Source organism: Lagopus leucura, unplaced genomic scaffold (genome assembly GCF_019238085.1).
Source record: "Lagopus leucura isolate 7727_CA_CO unplaced genomic scaffold, USGS_WTPT01 Super-Scaffold_100004, whole genome shotgun sequence".
NCBI lineage: Eukaryota > Metazoa > Chordata > Aves > Galliformes > Phasianidae > Lagopus > Lagopus leucura.
The window spans coordinates 40,026,464-40,042,543 of record NW_024962264.1 but is presented as its reverse complement, the minus strand read 5'-3'; the positions used below and the strand labels follow the sequence as shown (position 1 = coordinate 40,042,543).

Below are 16,080 nucleotides of genomic sequence, written 5' to 3'. Positions count from 1 at the left end.
GCTCAACAGTATGCAGTTGGAGGCCTGTGGAAAAACTTGGGTGTAACACACAAAGTAGAAAAACAAACTTTGCTGATGAGGCTGGGAAGCTACAATCACATTTTCCAGCTTTAACTGTATGTTTTGGTCCTAATTGGAAATGTTTCCTGTTAAACTTAATTTTTCCTTTCTCTTTTATTTTGTAGTTGTTTTTTATCCATAAACTGAGGACAGGAGGGAAGACTAAATGTCAAAAAAATATTCGTGTATGATTTTGAACATAGGGAAGGGAAATATTTTTGTAATATTTTACAGGATTGTGTGTTGCTTTGTGCTCAGTAAAACTGTTAGTTTTTGTTTTTGTTTTTTTTTTCCAGTAGGTGGACAAAATGCACTTTGGGAATGCTGTTACTACATAACTGCATAGCCTACAATTTCGTATTTCAAACGAACCCAAATTTCTTGGAATTATGAGGTTTTTCTTCAAGGCAGCTGTTTTCAAGTGTATCTCTTTCCCTTTCCCTTTTCCAACCTGCACTTTCCCTTAAGCTCTCGGGGTATTCTGTGTGGCATCTATACACCTCTAGATGTTTTTCTGTTCAAGTTTTCACATGACTTTTTTCAGGATTTTTTAAATTGCTCATTAATAACAAATAGGGAGGCAAGATTAGAGAGAGACTGGAACCGTTACAAACAAAATCTAAAAAATCCTTCAACTAACAGTAATCCAAATTTATGTTTGCTACTGGTATCAGAAGCGTTCAGAGCAGTTGGGATGGATACATGTCAAACAATCTACCAGACTAACATCAGACAACTGAGACAGTCTTGTGTATATCCTGGTCTTTGTGCATTTCACTACTCTTAACTTGAGCTCAGAGTAAGAATGTGTTCTTGCTCTAACCTTTTTAAAGAATCTCTATGCTCATACTCTTCTTTAGGATGTTAAGGTTTCCTGTGGCGAATATTAAGTATATTCAATCCAGTATTGATGGCTGGTGTTCTTTTTGTTTTTGTTTTGTGTCTTTAATGGTATTTCTTTGTGGTGACATCAGTTGGAATATCTACTTACAGTTGTTCTTTTCAAATATAATTTACTCTGAGTTTCTAAGTGCCTTGGTTATGTTGGCTATATTGTTTTAAATAGTTGAAGCCAAGATTTGCTAGGTACTTGGCTTATTCTTAGGGACTGTACGTTCTGGAGGAGGCTGATCACTTGTTGAAGGGACCAGACCAATTCTTGAAATGGTGGGGAAGAGTAGTGCTGCAGCCTTTAATTCTCTTTGCCTGATAGTTCAAAGAATAGGCAACTTTGATGGAAAGGCTGTTAAGAATTCAGATTTGAAGGCATTGCTAATAATTGCTTATAGCCCATTCAAGCATTTCACCAGAAATGATGGCATTGCAGCACTATTCTTTGGGTTCCAAGTTAATGGACACTTATGGTCCTTATTGAAATGCTTGTTCAAACTGAGGCACCATCAATGCAAGATAACAAAACAGCTCTGGTTCTAAGTACAGTCTCTGCTCTGAAGCTGCTGGGATGCAGGTTTCTCTTGCAAAGTAGCACAGTATTGGGGGAGAATTAATTGTTCTTTTGCAACTTTAATGCTCAAATCCTGCAAATGTGTTCTAGGTAGAAGATTATCTTCCATGTGTATTGCGGAAATTTACCACATCAGAGCTGCTTATGGTATGCTTGGACATTGGCTTTTAGGCAGGGCATTTCTAGTGAGGGGTGAGGAGGTCATGTGTGCTTGCCAGAGGGGCTTGCATTGCCTGTTAGCATGGCCAGTAGTTCACTTTCACCCGGCTCTCGACATGCCACATGGCTTTCTGGCCTCTGAGATTGCACACAGCTTCTTACTTCAGGAGAATGAATTGCTGAAGTGGTAGATGTGAACTAACGGTTGATGTTTCATACGGAGTTCAGTTATCTGTAGGTTAAAAAGTGCAGTTATTCTAAGTGAAACTGGTAATTTTACAAACTTTCAGGAAAGCAGGTAGAATGAGGGCATGACTTGTCTTTTTAATTAGCTCGACACTATGGGCACCTTAGTGTAAGGAAATACCTTGGCAGTAGATTGAGAACCCACTGCCTTGACATAGCCCTGCCTTTTACAAGCACCTTCCCAGCACAGTGTCTGTGCTCAGCTGGGTGAGCTGCTCTGGGACACTTCTGTTGTTGCTGTTGTGTATTTCTCGTTGGGAGTGAAGTGTCCAAAGATGCTGAAAATTGTGAGTTAACTCCTCAGAGGTGAAATATATGAAGAAGTCTCAGCCACTTCTTTCTTCTCTTTTTTTTTTTTTTTTTCTTTTCTCCTTATTCTGGCCTGCAGATACAAAGAAATGCTGCTAGCATGATTCATCAGTCTGTTTTGTGAAGCAACTGCCTTTCCAGCCTCTAGTACCTTTTGATAATGATGTCGGCAACTAAAATTGGATAGCCACTTGAACAGCAATTGAGCAGCTTCCTATTGATAATAATTAATTTTGGGCTGCAGGTATTATTCTCTTCTCAGGTGGTTTGGTTTCCATGCTGCCAACTGAGACAGCTGTTTCACACATCTGCCAAAGAGCTCTTCTCTTTTTATTTTACTTGTATGTTTGCTAAAAGTAACCTTGGTTGGGCAGTGAGCTTTTCAGTTTCCTAACTTGATACACAAGTGCTGTTTCTCTAAGGTGACTTCATGTACCGGCATCTTCTTCATGATGGAATGTTTCTTGGTATTTTATTGACTAGCTGACCCCTGCTAACAGTCACCTTTCTGCGAAGTAGCATGCCTAGTCTGGGAGATGTATTTGATTACATCTTCAAACAAATACATCTGTGCTGAGCTCTTCCAACTTCGCTGGAAGTACTGCTTAGTCCTGGGAAGATTTATTCTAAATTTCAGTAGATAATTGGTAAACCTCATCATTTATTTTATACTGTAGATGTATTTTTCAGCTGTGAGTTTCTGTTATTCTTATCATATCAGCACTTAGTTAATTCTGTCAAATTGTTTTAATGAAAATCTGATAAATGGATCTAGTAAAATAAATAAATAAATAGGCTTCAAGTATATAATGTATTGAAATAATGCACTGAAGTTTGATATATTGGAGAGAGGTTGCTATTTCTAATGATGTATCAGAGTCACTAATAGCTTCCAGGTAGGGTTAGCATCAAGTGTGCCTACCCTTAATGAAGCTAGCAAATGAAAAATGAAACCTGAGAGTTCTAGTTAGGGAGCAGCAGAATATGAATACTGCTTTTTGTTTCACTGAGAAAATTATGGTTTTGAGTTGAGTTTTGCACTGTCATACAAATACTTGGATTTTTTTTTTTAACCAGTTAGTGATATATTTTACTCTCCATAATGGAAGTGGACAACTCCCTACCCCCCAAGAACTTGCATATGCTATGAATGCAATGGTACACATTTTTATACTGTAAAGAAATTGTGTTTTCTAAATAACTCGCTCTCCTCTTTATTACTCTTAAAACCTTTGAAATATCTGCTAAGAAAATGTGCAGGTTAAGAAAATATCAAAGGTTCCACTGGGTTTGAGTGGCAAATCTGTTGCCAGATAACTAGATAACTTGTATGTGGAGATAAAAACATCATCTAAATGCTGCCTGAGGAAATCTGTGGAAAAGGCTATTTGTCATGTGACAGTTGTGTTCTCTTGCTGTATGTGTCAGTGTTAAAACAGATTTTGGCAGTGCTATTCCCCATCTCCCTGCTTTGGTGAGCTCTGTGCTGCCAGGAGGCTTCACCCTGTTCCTCTCAGCAGTGATCAGTGACAGTGACTCATTTTCTAGTTCCTATCTGTTGCCTGAAGTTAGTTGTGTTCTTGGAGGAAAAAAAAAAACATGATTCTCTCCCTTTGGTTCGTAGTAACCTTATAAGCTAGAAGTTCATAGGCAACTATATAGGAATAAAGTCAATCAGAAATGCAACTTTTTAACCTGATGTTAATATTTAAACATTTTGGTCTTTGTCTGCTTCTTTATCTAATGGTCTGCATGACCATGAGCTGACTGGTATGGATGTTGTTATTGTTCAGCAAGAATACCCAAGAATGTGCCCTGCATTGAACAGAGATGTGAAATGAGGGTAGACTTGCAAAGTCAGCCTGTGAAAGGTGTTTAGGTAGCTATTCCAAATGGTACTGTCTTTTGAGAAAGCAGTTTTTTTGGGATATCTGAGATGGCAGGGGAAAATGTTATGTATCCTGAGTCCAAAGACTGTGAGTAAGTAGGAGGGGGGAATTAAGTTGGAATATTGTTTTCTGCTGCAGAGATCTTTTTTTCTACGTGTGGAGGAAGTATTGACTTGTTTAAGAACCTGTGCTCTCACCACTGTTGCAGTGCCAATGTTTCTTGAGCTACAAGCTGTAAATTGCCATCAAACAAATGCAATGCACTGTAGTGTAGTGATGATGGTAGTTACGGGTGTGTTTCATTTACTGATGAAGAGGAAAACATTGACTCATTTTCTTTAGAGAAATATGCCATGATCTAGGCATAGTTACGTATAGACATGCAGCATTAGTTATGTGAAGTTACAAGGCAAGTGTTGCAGAGGGGAGATTAAATGCAAGGAACTTGAATACTAATGGGATGGGTAGCCTCCTCAGAGGGTATTAATGCAGTGTACAGCTTGGTTTGTAAATGAATAATATATAAACAAAATAATGCTTTCTTTGCCACATGCTTGTATTTTATTTATGTGTGCACACATGTTCAGACTAATTAAGCATAGCTTGTTATGGTTTATTTATTTGTTCTGGAGAGGTTGCTTAATATTTGAGCACAGTGGTAACAAGGTCTGACCTTTTGGTGGCTGTGTTAGCAGTGAGGTGGGTTCTGCAGGAATCTGAAGAACACCAACGTAGCAGGTTGCGCTTACTCTCCATTTGCTGGAACATGCTCAAAAGGCCTGAATGCACAAGGAAAAAAAATAAATTAAAAGCACTAAGAATCTAAATGCTATCTTCTAGTATTTCCAGATTCAGGAAGATGCTATTGGCAGGGTGCGATAAAGGGTTAAAAGTCTTTGTTGCGTGGCTTTTTGCTGTAGCCTGTTTTATTACTGCACCCTGATGACAGCATCTCACAAGAAGATTTTTCTTTCTAAATGCCAATACCAGGAAATAAATGGTGTGCCTTTAAAAGGCCTTAAATGACTACAAAAAGGAATGGTGACCTGGCTGTAAGTGGTACAGAGTTGTGGGTGGCCTGCATGGCTTCTTGGGTAGTGTTCTTGTGGGATTTGTCACTGAACTTCTTCAACACGCACTCGTAGTGTGCATGCACATGTTACAGTCCATCCTGTTTCTGTGTCCAAGGTTCTGCCCCGGTGGGAATGCAGACTCCCACCCTTGGTTGCAGCAGCGTGGTGAGGGGCTGGATGCTGCAGCCCTCCCTCGTGCCTCCCCTCTGGCTCTGCCTCCAGACCTCCCTCCTGCTCACACAGAGCCTGTGGCATTGCTGTTCCTTGTCTCCACAGAATCCTAATGTTTAGCAGAGAATTATACAGGCCCCAGAATATTTTGCTTCACAAAAATTAAAAAATGCAGGTCATTTTTAAAAGGAGGTGGGAATAAAGTTGGAATATTGTTTTCTGTTTTTACCTATTTGCTATTTTTTCGTCTGCTTCTCCCCACTGTGGATGCTGTGGACACGGATGCTGTCTGATTATGCCCTCAGTTTTATTTCTGATAAAAACAATAACACTAGGAGAGAAGTAGTTGTGTTACATGTGCTAACAAGCAGGTATGGAGAAATGAATAGGTGCCCATGTATTTGTAGAGTGATGTTGCTATCTAAAGCAGAGGAAACTAAATGTTTGTTATATTTATAAAAAGGCTTCTGATTTATCATGGCATTTGTTGGTGATTCCAGCAATGAATTTCCCCGTGAACACGGCCATTTCTTATGTTGGTCTGTGCAAGCACTCTGCATGTGTATATACAAAATTAATATTCTCATAATGGAAGATGCAATTTGTGCTCTATTCAGTTGCTCATGTTTGTGCTAATTAATCATTAATCATCTGCTATTGGAACAGTATCTTTTTTTTCTCTAATTAGCCTCTGGTACATGTTTCTGAAATCTGCCTGCAGAGCTCTTCCAGTGCTGCAGCATGTGCCATATTTTTCTGTTAATCAGAAGGAACATCTCAGAGCTGTTTTTGTTTGTGTGCTTGCTTGCTGTTTGTTTTGCTCTCCATCTTTATAAATGCAAAAATCTTCTCCTGGCATATGTTCCCGTATGGCAGTTACCTGTAAGAAGTGCTGCGCTGCAGAGGTTTTCATACCACAGTACTTGAGGGGAAGAACAGAGGCTGCTTTCATCACAAAGCAGTGCAATCTCATGCTGGTATTTCTTCTTGCCACATGGACTGGAGATATGTAACAGCTTTTCCCTCTCCTTTCCAAACTTAGGAAGGATCTTTTTATGTATTTATACAGGCATGTGGAACTGCTGAGTTCTCTCCTTCACCTTCCTCTTCCTTGCAGTGTTTTTTTTAATCTGGTGTTGTATAAGGAGTTGTTCATAGCTCGTGTATGCAGTTGTTTGTTCTTGAGGAATTGAGGCCTGCTGTGGATCTACTGCAAAGATCCACAAAGCATTTAACCCACTGATTTCTAAGAGCCTCAGGGGCTTGGCTTAACCACAGCAACTGCAAAGAGCAAAACAAGGCTTTGGTCTTCACCAGTTAACCACTTGTCACAGAAGTATTGGTCAAAGCATGAGCTGATTAAAAGTGGTTTGGGTGTTCTTGTGGATTGAGTGAGAAAACTGTAACAGATCTGCATAAGAACATTCTGAATCCCAGGCATTGCATTTTAACTTCCTTGTGGCTGTAGCTGTCTCTGTGCCCCAGAATCCAGGTGGAGTCAGAGGCTTGACAGGTTTTCACCTCCTCCTCCTCCATTTTGTTCCACTTCTCAGGCTCCATTTTCAATGCATTCATAGGCATGTACCCATTAGTCCACACCAGAGTGTTTGATGAATGTAATGATGGAGTTATGGCAGGGGAAAAAAAAAAAAGTTGAATCAAGGAAATGAGAGCATTTTTTGAAGATATTAATGTTTAAATTATCTGTGTCAAACAGCTACACAAAATGCAATTGTTTATTATCTGCTCTGTTACTTCTGGTAGTGCAGGTAAAGAGTTTTTGGATTGAGCTTCCAAAGATACGTGCAATTTATGGGCTGCTTCCAAAGTGAATAGATCATGAAACGTAAAACAAATTGGAACCAGCAGGCATACTGATCTGCTGTGCTGAGTTTTGCTTTTCATACTGTACCAGAGCTCACAGTGAGGCACTCAGCGGGGAACCAGGGGCCAGGTTGTGCAGAGAATGCGGCAGTTTCCTTTCCCTGCTCCAGGCTCCCCTATAATAACCCCCTGCAGCTGGGCACAGCTTGGTACAATTACCCTGCAGCTGTCCAGGCAGGCCATGCCTGATGTGGCTCTGATGGAACAGCAAGGGAAAGGAGGTTAAGCTGGGATAATGCTCCTCATCCTTGCAGCAGCAACTCCATCCTTCTTCGCTCCGATCCTCTTTGGGAGAGAGGATGCCTGAGCATCTGAAGGTTGTTGCAAGCCTGAGGCCTGATGTGAGAGCAGTACATGGGTTGCTGGTCCATGGCACATCACCAGTTTATTAATTTGTGTTAAACTCCATTCTGAAGAAGTATGGTTGGCTTCACACTCAGGAATGCCTTGGTGGTGGTTGAATGTATTGAATGTGATAGGAAGAAAACATCTTCCACCATCACCCAAATCATTAGAGAGATCTGTCTTGGAGTTCAGCATTTTAATTGGAGTGTATCTATGCATGTCCATACATGTAAATTAAATATTGCATTGCTTTTTGTATTTTATATAAATGCTTTGCAGTGCTGCTACAGCATTCTCTGCTCTACTCCCTTTTTTCCCTGATATTCCCATATGTTTTTTGGTTTGTTCACACGTCTGCCTCTAATCTTGGCCTAAATCCTCCTGTCAATTTTTTAATAAATATGAAATAGCTGTTCTTATGTGCTTGGATAACTTAGCTTCAGTGATGTCTTCATTTAAGGACAACTTAAGCTCCAAGTTATAAGAGGCAATAGGAAATTCATGCTAATATGGTTTGGCAGTGGGGATGACTTTGAAATGTGTGATGATCTATAATAGAGGTTTTATTTACTTTAAAATCTGATCAGATTTTTTTCTTCTCCATACAGCTGTCCCATTTCCTCCAAGTCACCGGCTCACAGCTAAGGAAGTGTTTGATAATGATGGCAAGCCACGTGTGGATATCTTAAAGGCACACCTTATGAAAGAAGGGAGACTGGAAGAAAGCGTGGCATTGAGAATAATAACAGAGGGAGCTTCAATTCTTCGTCAAGAAAAAAATTTGCTGGACATAGATGCACCAGTCACAGGTTAGTACTGATTTACAGTGGAGGTGTTGTTGGAGGATGGTTGTTGGAATGGGACATGTTAAGTAATACGTAGTGTGTGTGGCTTCCTAAGCTTGAAATTCATTCATTCTCTCTATATGAGAAGATTAGAAGTATTTGAAAAATGTATTTTTCACCTGGCCTTTTTCACCAGGAATTACATCTGTCATTTTATAGGTGTCCTTTACTTTGGTAGCACTATTACGACATGGTTTGACTCTGAGAGAACAATGGTGTTAGGGTGAAGGGAAATTCCAGTTAAAGATTGAGAGAAATGAGTACAGCAAAAAAGGGAAAAAAAAATAAGGACAATCCTCATCTCTGTTGTCTGGGACTGCAGTCAGAGTTCTGCTGATTGCAGAACCCATTGTGCCCTTGGCTATCAGATACTACCACCCACACATTAATCTTCAGGAAATGCCTTCTATTTTGAATTTCCGTCTCTGTCTCCTGCCTCAACTACTTTCTGTATTATGAATGCATTTCTTGCTCTAATACACCTCCTCCCCTGTTTTGTTGCTGTTATCAGAAATGAACGCATTTTTGGCAAGTGATCTGTGGCATAGAAAGTCAGTTAGCTGAGGGGAAAAAGATAACTAATTCTACTGAGCTTAAGCTATGAAACCAAACCATTAAACTTGGTTTAAGAAGGCGAGTCCTCTTGTAACTTTTGTTCCAGGGGAGCCCTGACAAAAAAAATCAAAACAATAGTTTATTCTATCCTTTCTAGCCTGGAAGAGTTACCAGTCTTTGTTATCAGCACTGATAACATGAACAATAAACTGTGTCAGAATAGCAAAGCCTTCGTTTTTAGGATAGCTCTGAAATGAAAGAGCATAATGTCTAGACTAAACTGGTACACAAGCTAAAGCCTATAACTTTTAAAATTACATCCAAATAAGGGATTTTAAGATGACCTGGAGAGGTAACAAGTATCATCTCTTATGTAATAATTAGCTTGTCACGGTGCCTTACTACCCTGATGGAGAAGATGTCAATCATGTTGCAGCTCAAGGCAAAATAAAAGAAACAGGATGAATGAATTAAAGAATCCTCTGAGTATATTGCGAATAGTGTTCTGCAGATATTTTCTTTGAAGGGATAATACAGGTTGTTCAACTTGATAAATGGAAGAATTTGTGGGGATACAGTACCATTAGAATCATGGAATTGTTAAGGTTGGAAAAGGCCACTAAGATTATCAAGTCCGACCATCAACCCATCATCACTATGCCCACTAAATCATGTCCCTAAGTGACATACCTACCCTTTTCTTGAAATCCTCCAGGGATGATGACTCTACCACTTCTCTGGGCAGCTTGTTCCATTACCTCATCGCTCTTCTGAGAATAAATTGTTCCTAATATCCAATCTGAACCTTCTCTGGTGCAATGTAAAGCTATTACCTCTCACTGCATAACTGAGTGACAGTCATGGAGAAATTTTTCCTTCCCGTGGACTTTTTAATCTACTTTAAGGCATAAACTGTATGAGGATAGGTGTCTGCCATGTCCTGACTGATTTCCTAAGTCTGCATTTAATGTTCTCTGTTGTTGAATTTATTTTATTTCTTAAATGCTTCTGAAGGTGTCTGAATTGTTTGGAGTTGTATTTGAGCAATTAATCTCCAGAAGGTTACCCCATTGTATATCACTGCTATAATTTAAGTCTTTGATTCTTTTTTTTTCAGTTGAGCCTACGTCTTGCTTTGTTCTTGCTTTTAAAATTATTCTCCTGCAGTTCTTGTGATACTGCAATATTCTTTGGGGTAGCTGATAGGTATTGTCTTTTAAACTAGTGTGGGAAGATTGGACTCCTCATGCTTTTTAGTGGAGTAGCTGAGAGGTGCTGATGTTCTGTATGAACTAACATGAAAGCTGGAGTTATGAAGATAATCATAAAAAAAAAAAGATAACAAAATTGTGAAGGGTGGTTGGAAAAGGTTGTGAGATTCATAGTGAACCTGACAATTAGTTTTGTGTGAGTAGCATGACAGCAGGTGACTGGAAAAAGGGACAATCAGTTGAACAGTGATTTGGTAGATTTTCAAGTTATACAGACAATTCAGGAATAATTATGGAATGGAGGACAGCTCTTTTCAAACATTACAGAAGAATAAACACAATCCCTGAATAGTGGAGAGGAAAATAAATGTTGTATGTGTCAAAGCAGTCTTGTTGAAGAATGGCAGACATTAATCATTAACATAGGAATGTCTGTGGGAGGAGTTGCTTTAATCTTTTAGAAACCTTGTATCTGGTTATTGAGATGGTGGTCATCAAAAAAGTTAGAGTAACTGTTCAAGTATGATAATTGTATATTGGTAAAATTAGGTGTTTGTTTTAAAAAAATATGAAAAGATTTCTTTTCTTTTAGCCATGTGCATCCCTCATTTTTTAACTTCTTTTTTGTTTATTTTGAGGGGTGAAATATTTGCCTTCAGAGGAAAAAAAAATTAATCAGAATTCTGTTTATAAGCAGTCACATGAAATAAAATGGATATGTAGAAAACTCTGATTTGAGGGAGAAGACACCTGGATCTGGAAGGAGATTTAATGTAGAATGCATAATTATTACTTTTTATTTTTATAAAACTTATTCTGGATCTGTGGTTAGCTGGAAGATTCAGTATGATTGTCATTTTGAGTTTTGATTTTGAATTTGGTAAAGCTATATAACTTTTCAAATGCTTTTGATTATTTCATTGGAAACCTTAGCTGAAGTTCGTTTAGTTTGCTATGTGTGAACTGTGTATGTAGGTTACAGTGCTGATTTACAACAAAGGCAAAATGTCCTACTGTTGTTACTCAGGGCTCTTTGCTAGGTATGAGTCTGATCAGAGCCTGAACTATGAAGAGTCCGTGCTATAAGAGACCTCTTGTACCTGGGAAGTGTTTGGGCAACTTTGTCTTGGCTGGTGAACGTGAGTTCAGAAGAATGGAGAGAATAGCCCTGTCAGCCTTCATCCATAAGAAACTGAGCAGGGAGCAGAGGGATGAGGATGCTGCCACCCTCCATGGCTCAGCTGTTTCTGGATTCATGTACTTGATGTTCTCTTTGAGGCATATGTTTTTCATCTTAAGCTCATGGATTTAATGAGCTTGATCTAGCACTACACTACATCTGTTCAGTGTTCAGATGAAAGATATTTGAATGGCAGCCTTAGAATTTCTAATCCCATTTTGTGTACTTAGTGATATAATGATACCATGGAGAAACTGGCTCATTTTTAATAGTTGGCTTTTTTTTTTTTTTTCTTTTTTTTTTTTTTCCCAAAAGACTAAGGAAATGCATCTTTGAACCTCTCTGATGGCAATATTTACTAAAGTCACACTCCAAAGAACAGCTGGGATTGCCAGACTTAGGATTGCCTGATTAGTTTTATATGGCCTTATTATATAGATTCATTATTACATAGAGTGGCTCTGGGCAAGTGACTTAACCAAGCCTTTGCAGGAAAATTAATTACATGCTTGTTTTAATGGAGCCTCACTTGCAGATCCAAAATCTACTGAATGCTCTCAACTGCATACCAAGCATGTGTTCCTTTGAGTTTGGTGCACAGGTAACATTCTTTGTACATGGGTATATATGTATAGTATACTCCTGTATATTATCTATAAGACACTAATCTCTTTGGATTTTGAATGTGTTCAGTGAGAAAAAACAAAAGCAGGTAAAGCCTTTGATGGGAATATTGCTTTGCATGTCTGCCGGAATGTAAAACTGATGCTTTGGCTTAAGCGCACCGTGAAGACAATAAATGTCTTTTGAAGTGAGGAGATACTGTTATGTTGAGTGGTGTTGAAAGGTGTGAGCAAGCTGACCATGGTGTTTTCAGACAAAGATTTATAAAAGTTTTGTAATTAAAGCATCTTTTGTGCAAGTTAAGAGAGTGCAACTTGAAAGTTTCTCCCTGCTTGACTGCGGTTCATTCAAGTTGCTGCATGGGAAAAGCAGGAAGTAGCTATACGATTAAGAAATGTATAGCATAATTTGTATACAGGAGAGGCTGCACTTGAAACCCTAGTTCAGTCACATCCTAAATATGGAGCTCTTTATTTTTGCAAACGGTTATTATTCACTTCAATTACTAGTTGTATGATTTGTTGATCTGAATGGGCCCCTCTTTGCAGGTCCTTTTCAGAGCAACCAGCCCACTTTTGGAACATAATATGTTGTTGTTTTCCTACATCTGCAAAAATCTGAAGCTACAAAAGGTTAAACAGTGTTATTAATCTGGAGGGAATGAAATAAAATAGAATATGAATATGAAGAATAGAATAGAATATGAAGGCCCCACTGCAGAATTTAATTTCCACAGGAAAATCACTGATGACAGCAGCCAGTTTCTATCCTTGAAGCTGGATCAAATTTTGAAATTGACCCAGTTTTGAGCATAGCACTTGAAGACCTTCCAAGCTTAACGTTTCTGTAAATTGAATTTATACTTTGTAATTGAGTAAGTCATTTGGGAGAGCAGACCTAGAACTTAGTGATATGTTTCTCTATTACTGTGCATCTTTACTTCTACCTCTTTGGTTATGTTTCTTGAGGACATTGTTTTCATTCAGTATCTGTAAAACTAATATCATTAATGTAATGCATCTGTGCATTACATATTGCATCTGTGCATGTGTGATTGCACAAATGAATAACCTTGGAAGGCATGTTAGGGTTTTTAAGATAAGTCTATTTTTCCCATTGCTATCTATTTTGAAAGTAATGATTATGTGCTATTTTCTCCTGTAGCACATAGCATCTCTCCTTTTGTGTACTTAATGTGCAGTCCTCCTGGTTAGTCTGCCCATTGTTACTAACAAAAGTTTCCTGTAGTGAACTAAGAACATGCAAATCTCAGTCATGTGCTTCTTTATAAACCTGTGTGTTTTTGCATATGGTACTCAGCTGTATCACATGCACATTACACAGGCAACTGCCCCTGTACAGGTATTCTCAGTTCTGTTTGTGGAAGCCATCAGCAGGAGTAGCAGTGACAGCAGTTTCTGATGTGGTGAAAGTATGCAGGCCCTGTGTAGGCATGGGGTATGGTATATCATCTGTCACTTTTTCAATCAGAAGTAAATGGAAAATAGTTAAAACAAACACATACACTTGTCCTAAGCTTTCGTGTCCTTTGTTGAGAATTCCCTTGCAATGTGCTATCCTGTGTGAAGTGCTTTCTGAATTGACAGGTGCATACAGCTTGGTATGTGATGAGAATTGAGCATCATGCGAAGACAGAATAAAAGTTTATTGTTGCAGTGTATAATTTTTTTATAAAAAGAAACAAAAATTGTCCTAGTCTCCAAAAGTCCTGTTCTTTGACCATATTGTTCCCTCTACTGGCCCTAGTGCATTGTAGTGAGGATGCAGAGTTTTTTCCATTTGAACCCTAAGTTAATGAGTGTGCGAGAAGTTGCAGGAATCTTGAGAGTAGCCCATGTGGGAACAATCAGAGCAGTTCTGGTGGTCTTCAGAAACCTTTGGTGCAGTGTAGTTCCATAAAAAGTATAAAGGGAAAGTCCTTTCCTGCCAGCATGTGTCTGTCAGATCTTTGAAACTTCTGGATACTTCCTGGGGACATTGTTCCATGGAATGGTGGAACCTACTGGGCATGAACCTTTTCTTGTGTTCTGTGTACATTTGTTTTTTGCCTTTAATTTTTCGTTTGGAAGCATCAAGTAACATTGGCAAGTACAAATTCTGCACAAATTAGAACTTTGTAAGCATCAAAAGCTTCTAGCTAAAGTGATCAATGCTAAGGCAAGTTAATAAAAGTATTTTTATGTCCACAATAAAGTAAAAAGGTAATAATGTTTAAAATTACATCAAACTGTAGCACACATCTAAATGACTTGATGGAATTGAAGAGTAAAACTAAAACCTTTTTTTTCTTTTCCACTTTTGTTGTGGTTTTTTTTTTTTTGGGATAGAATTTCAGTATGGAAAGTAAACAAGATTGCTTATTAGGGGTTTACAAGTAATGTAAAGTCTATCTATATTAACACAACATCAAAGTATGTCTGAAATCAACATTTCTGTGGAATCAATTCTAGTTAAAAATTCTGTATTTCACAGTTCAGTAATTTAATTAATACTCTAAACTTAATGTACCAAAATTACTGTTGAGGAAACTATTCAATTTCTTGGACACTAAGTAGAAGATTCACTTGTCTTGAAAAAAGTATTTACATGATCATATACTAAGGCTGCATCTCAGGTAGCTGAGTGTCTTCAGACTCCAAGCCTAAGTACTTCAATGCTAGTCTGAAGTCTGGCTGCCTGCTGCTTCTGAGGTAAGTGTCAAATCACAAGAATTCTTATTTTCTAATCCTTCCCATAATAAATTAATTAAAACTATCTTTAAATAATATCTTTAAGGTTGTTCTGTAAATATGTGATGGCATCTACACTCAGAACAGGATTGTGAGGTATCATATGATGCTCTTTTTCTGTATCTCAGCCAAATACTGTTACGAGCTACTTCAGCTGCTTTAAATATATTGCTAGTCATTCTGAAAACATGCTAACATTTTGTTCATTCTAGCATTAAAATGCATATGATTTTCAAATGTTCCTTGTATAACTGCAGCAGTTTCTGTGTTATACAAATGTGCATTTTGTCTGGGGACCAGTAAAACACAAGAACCTGACACACTGCAGAAAATTATTCTTCCTTCCGGAATGAATCACCTCCAGGTAATTCTCCTTCATCACAAAAAAAATTGACTTTGGCTACAGGGAGGTAAATGTTTGTTTGAAACAAACTTTTACTTGTTTCTGCCTCAAATATCAACTCTAGATCTTGTCTGCATAAATACAGCATTTGAGCAGTACAGTTAGTCACACAAGGTGGAAGAGGAAAGAATCAACAGCACCATTTACTCTTGCATCCTTCTTAAAAGCAGGTGATAGTCCATGGCTTTTACATGGCAACTGTGTTTTTTGACTCAACGCATTAGACTCTAAGGTGACATATTTCCCATCATTTTTAAAGTGGGTTTTCTCAATGTATGTGAGTGCTGTTTCCTATTGTAACAGCACATTTCTTTTTACATATCACTGTTGAAAGTGTTATTAAAATGCAAAGAATCTGCATATTAAACACCCGTTAAAAATAATTTGATGTGAACATACTGTTGAACAGATAAAGTGAACTTGATTAAAGTCTTTAATTGGTTTGTTGATTAAAACTGACACTGCTTCAGCTATTTTGCATGCTTTATTGAGAGCTCATAATAAGTCAGACTAGCACCTTAAAAACCTGAGGCTTCTCAAGCAAGGTGAAGATGTAGGGCTGTATGTATTGCAGTTTTTTTGATCTGTTTTTTCACTGAAATGCATCTGCCTGTCAGTTCCAGATATGGATTGAAATATGCCTGCCTACGTCCTTGGTAGAACAAAGCGATTGTGTCTTGTAGCTTAATTGAGCTGCTTCATTTATTAGCATCTGACATTTTGGCAGAGCTGATGTTTTCTAGTAGCAGATGCCTAAATCTATCGTTATTGCCAAGTGGATACAACTACCTCACTTATGCTTATAAATAATTCATGTATTAGTTAACTTGCTGTGATGCAAAAATCAGTCAAATAATTCGGAGTGAAATCATAGAAGCATAGATACCCTTCAGGTATAAGAGTTGATGCTA

General features: G+C 38.2%; 1 protein-coding gene across 3 annotated transcripts in view; it reads left to right on the top strand.

Annotated features, from left to right (window-relative positions):
* PPP3CA (protein phosphatase 3 catalytic subunit alpha) overlaps positions 1-16,080 on the top strand; it is a 189,573-nt gene that overhangs the window by 74,714 nt on the left and 98,779 nt on the right. For all 3 annotated transcript variants that reach the window (XM_042871137.1, XM_042871136.1, XM_042871135.1), the window contains exon 2: positions 8,210-8,410. In XM_042871137.1, coding sequence (XP_042727071.1) covers positions 8,210-8,410 — 201 coding nt within the window. The remainder of the gene's footprint in view (positions 1-8,209; positions 8,411-16,080) is intronic.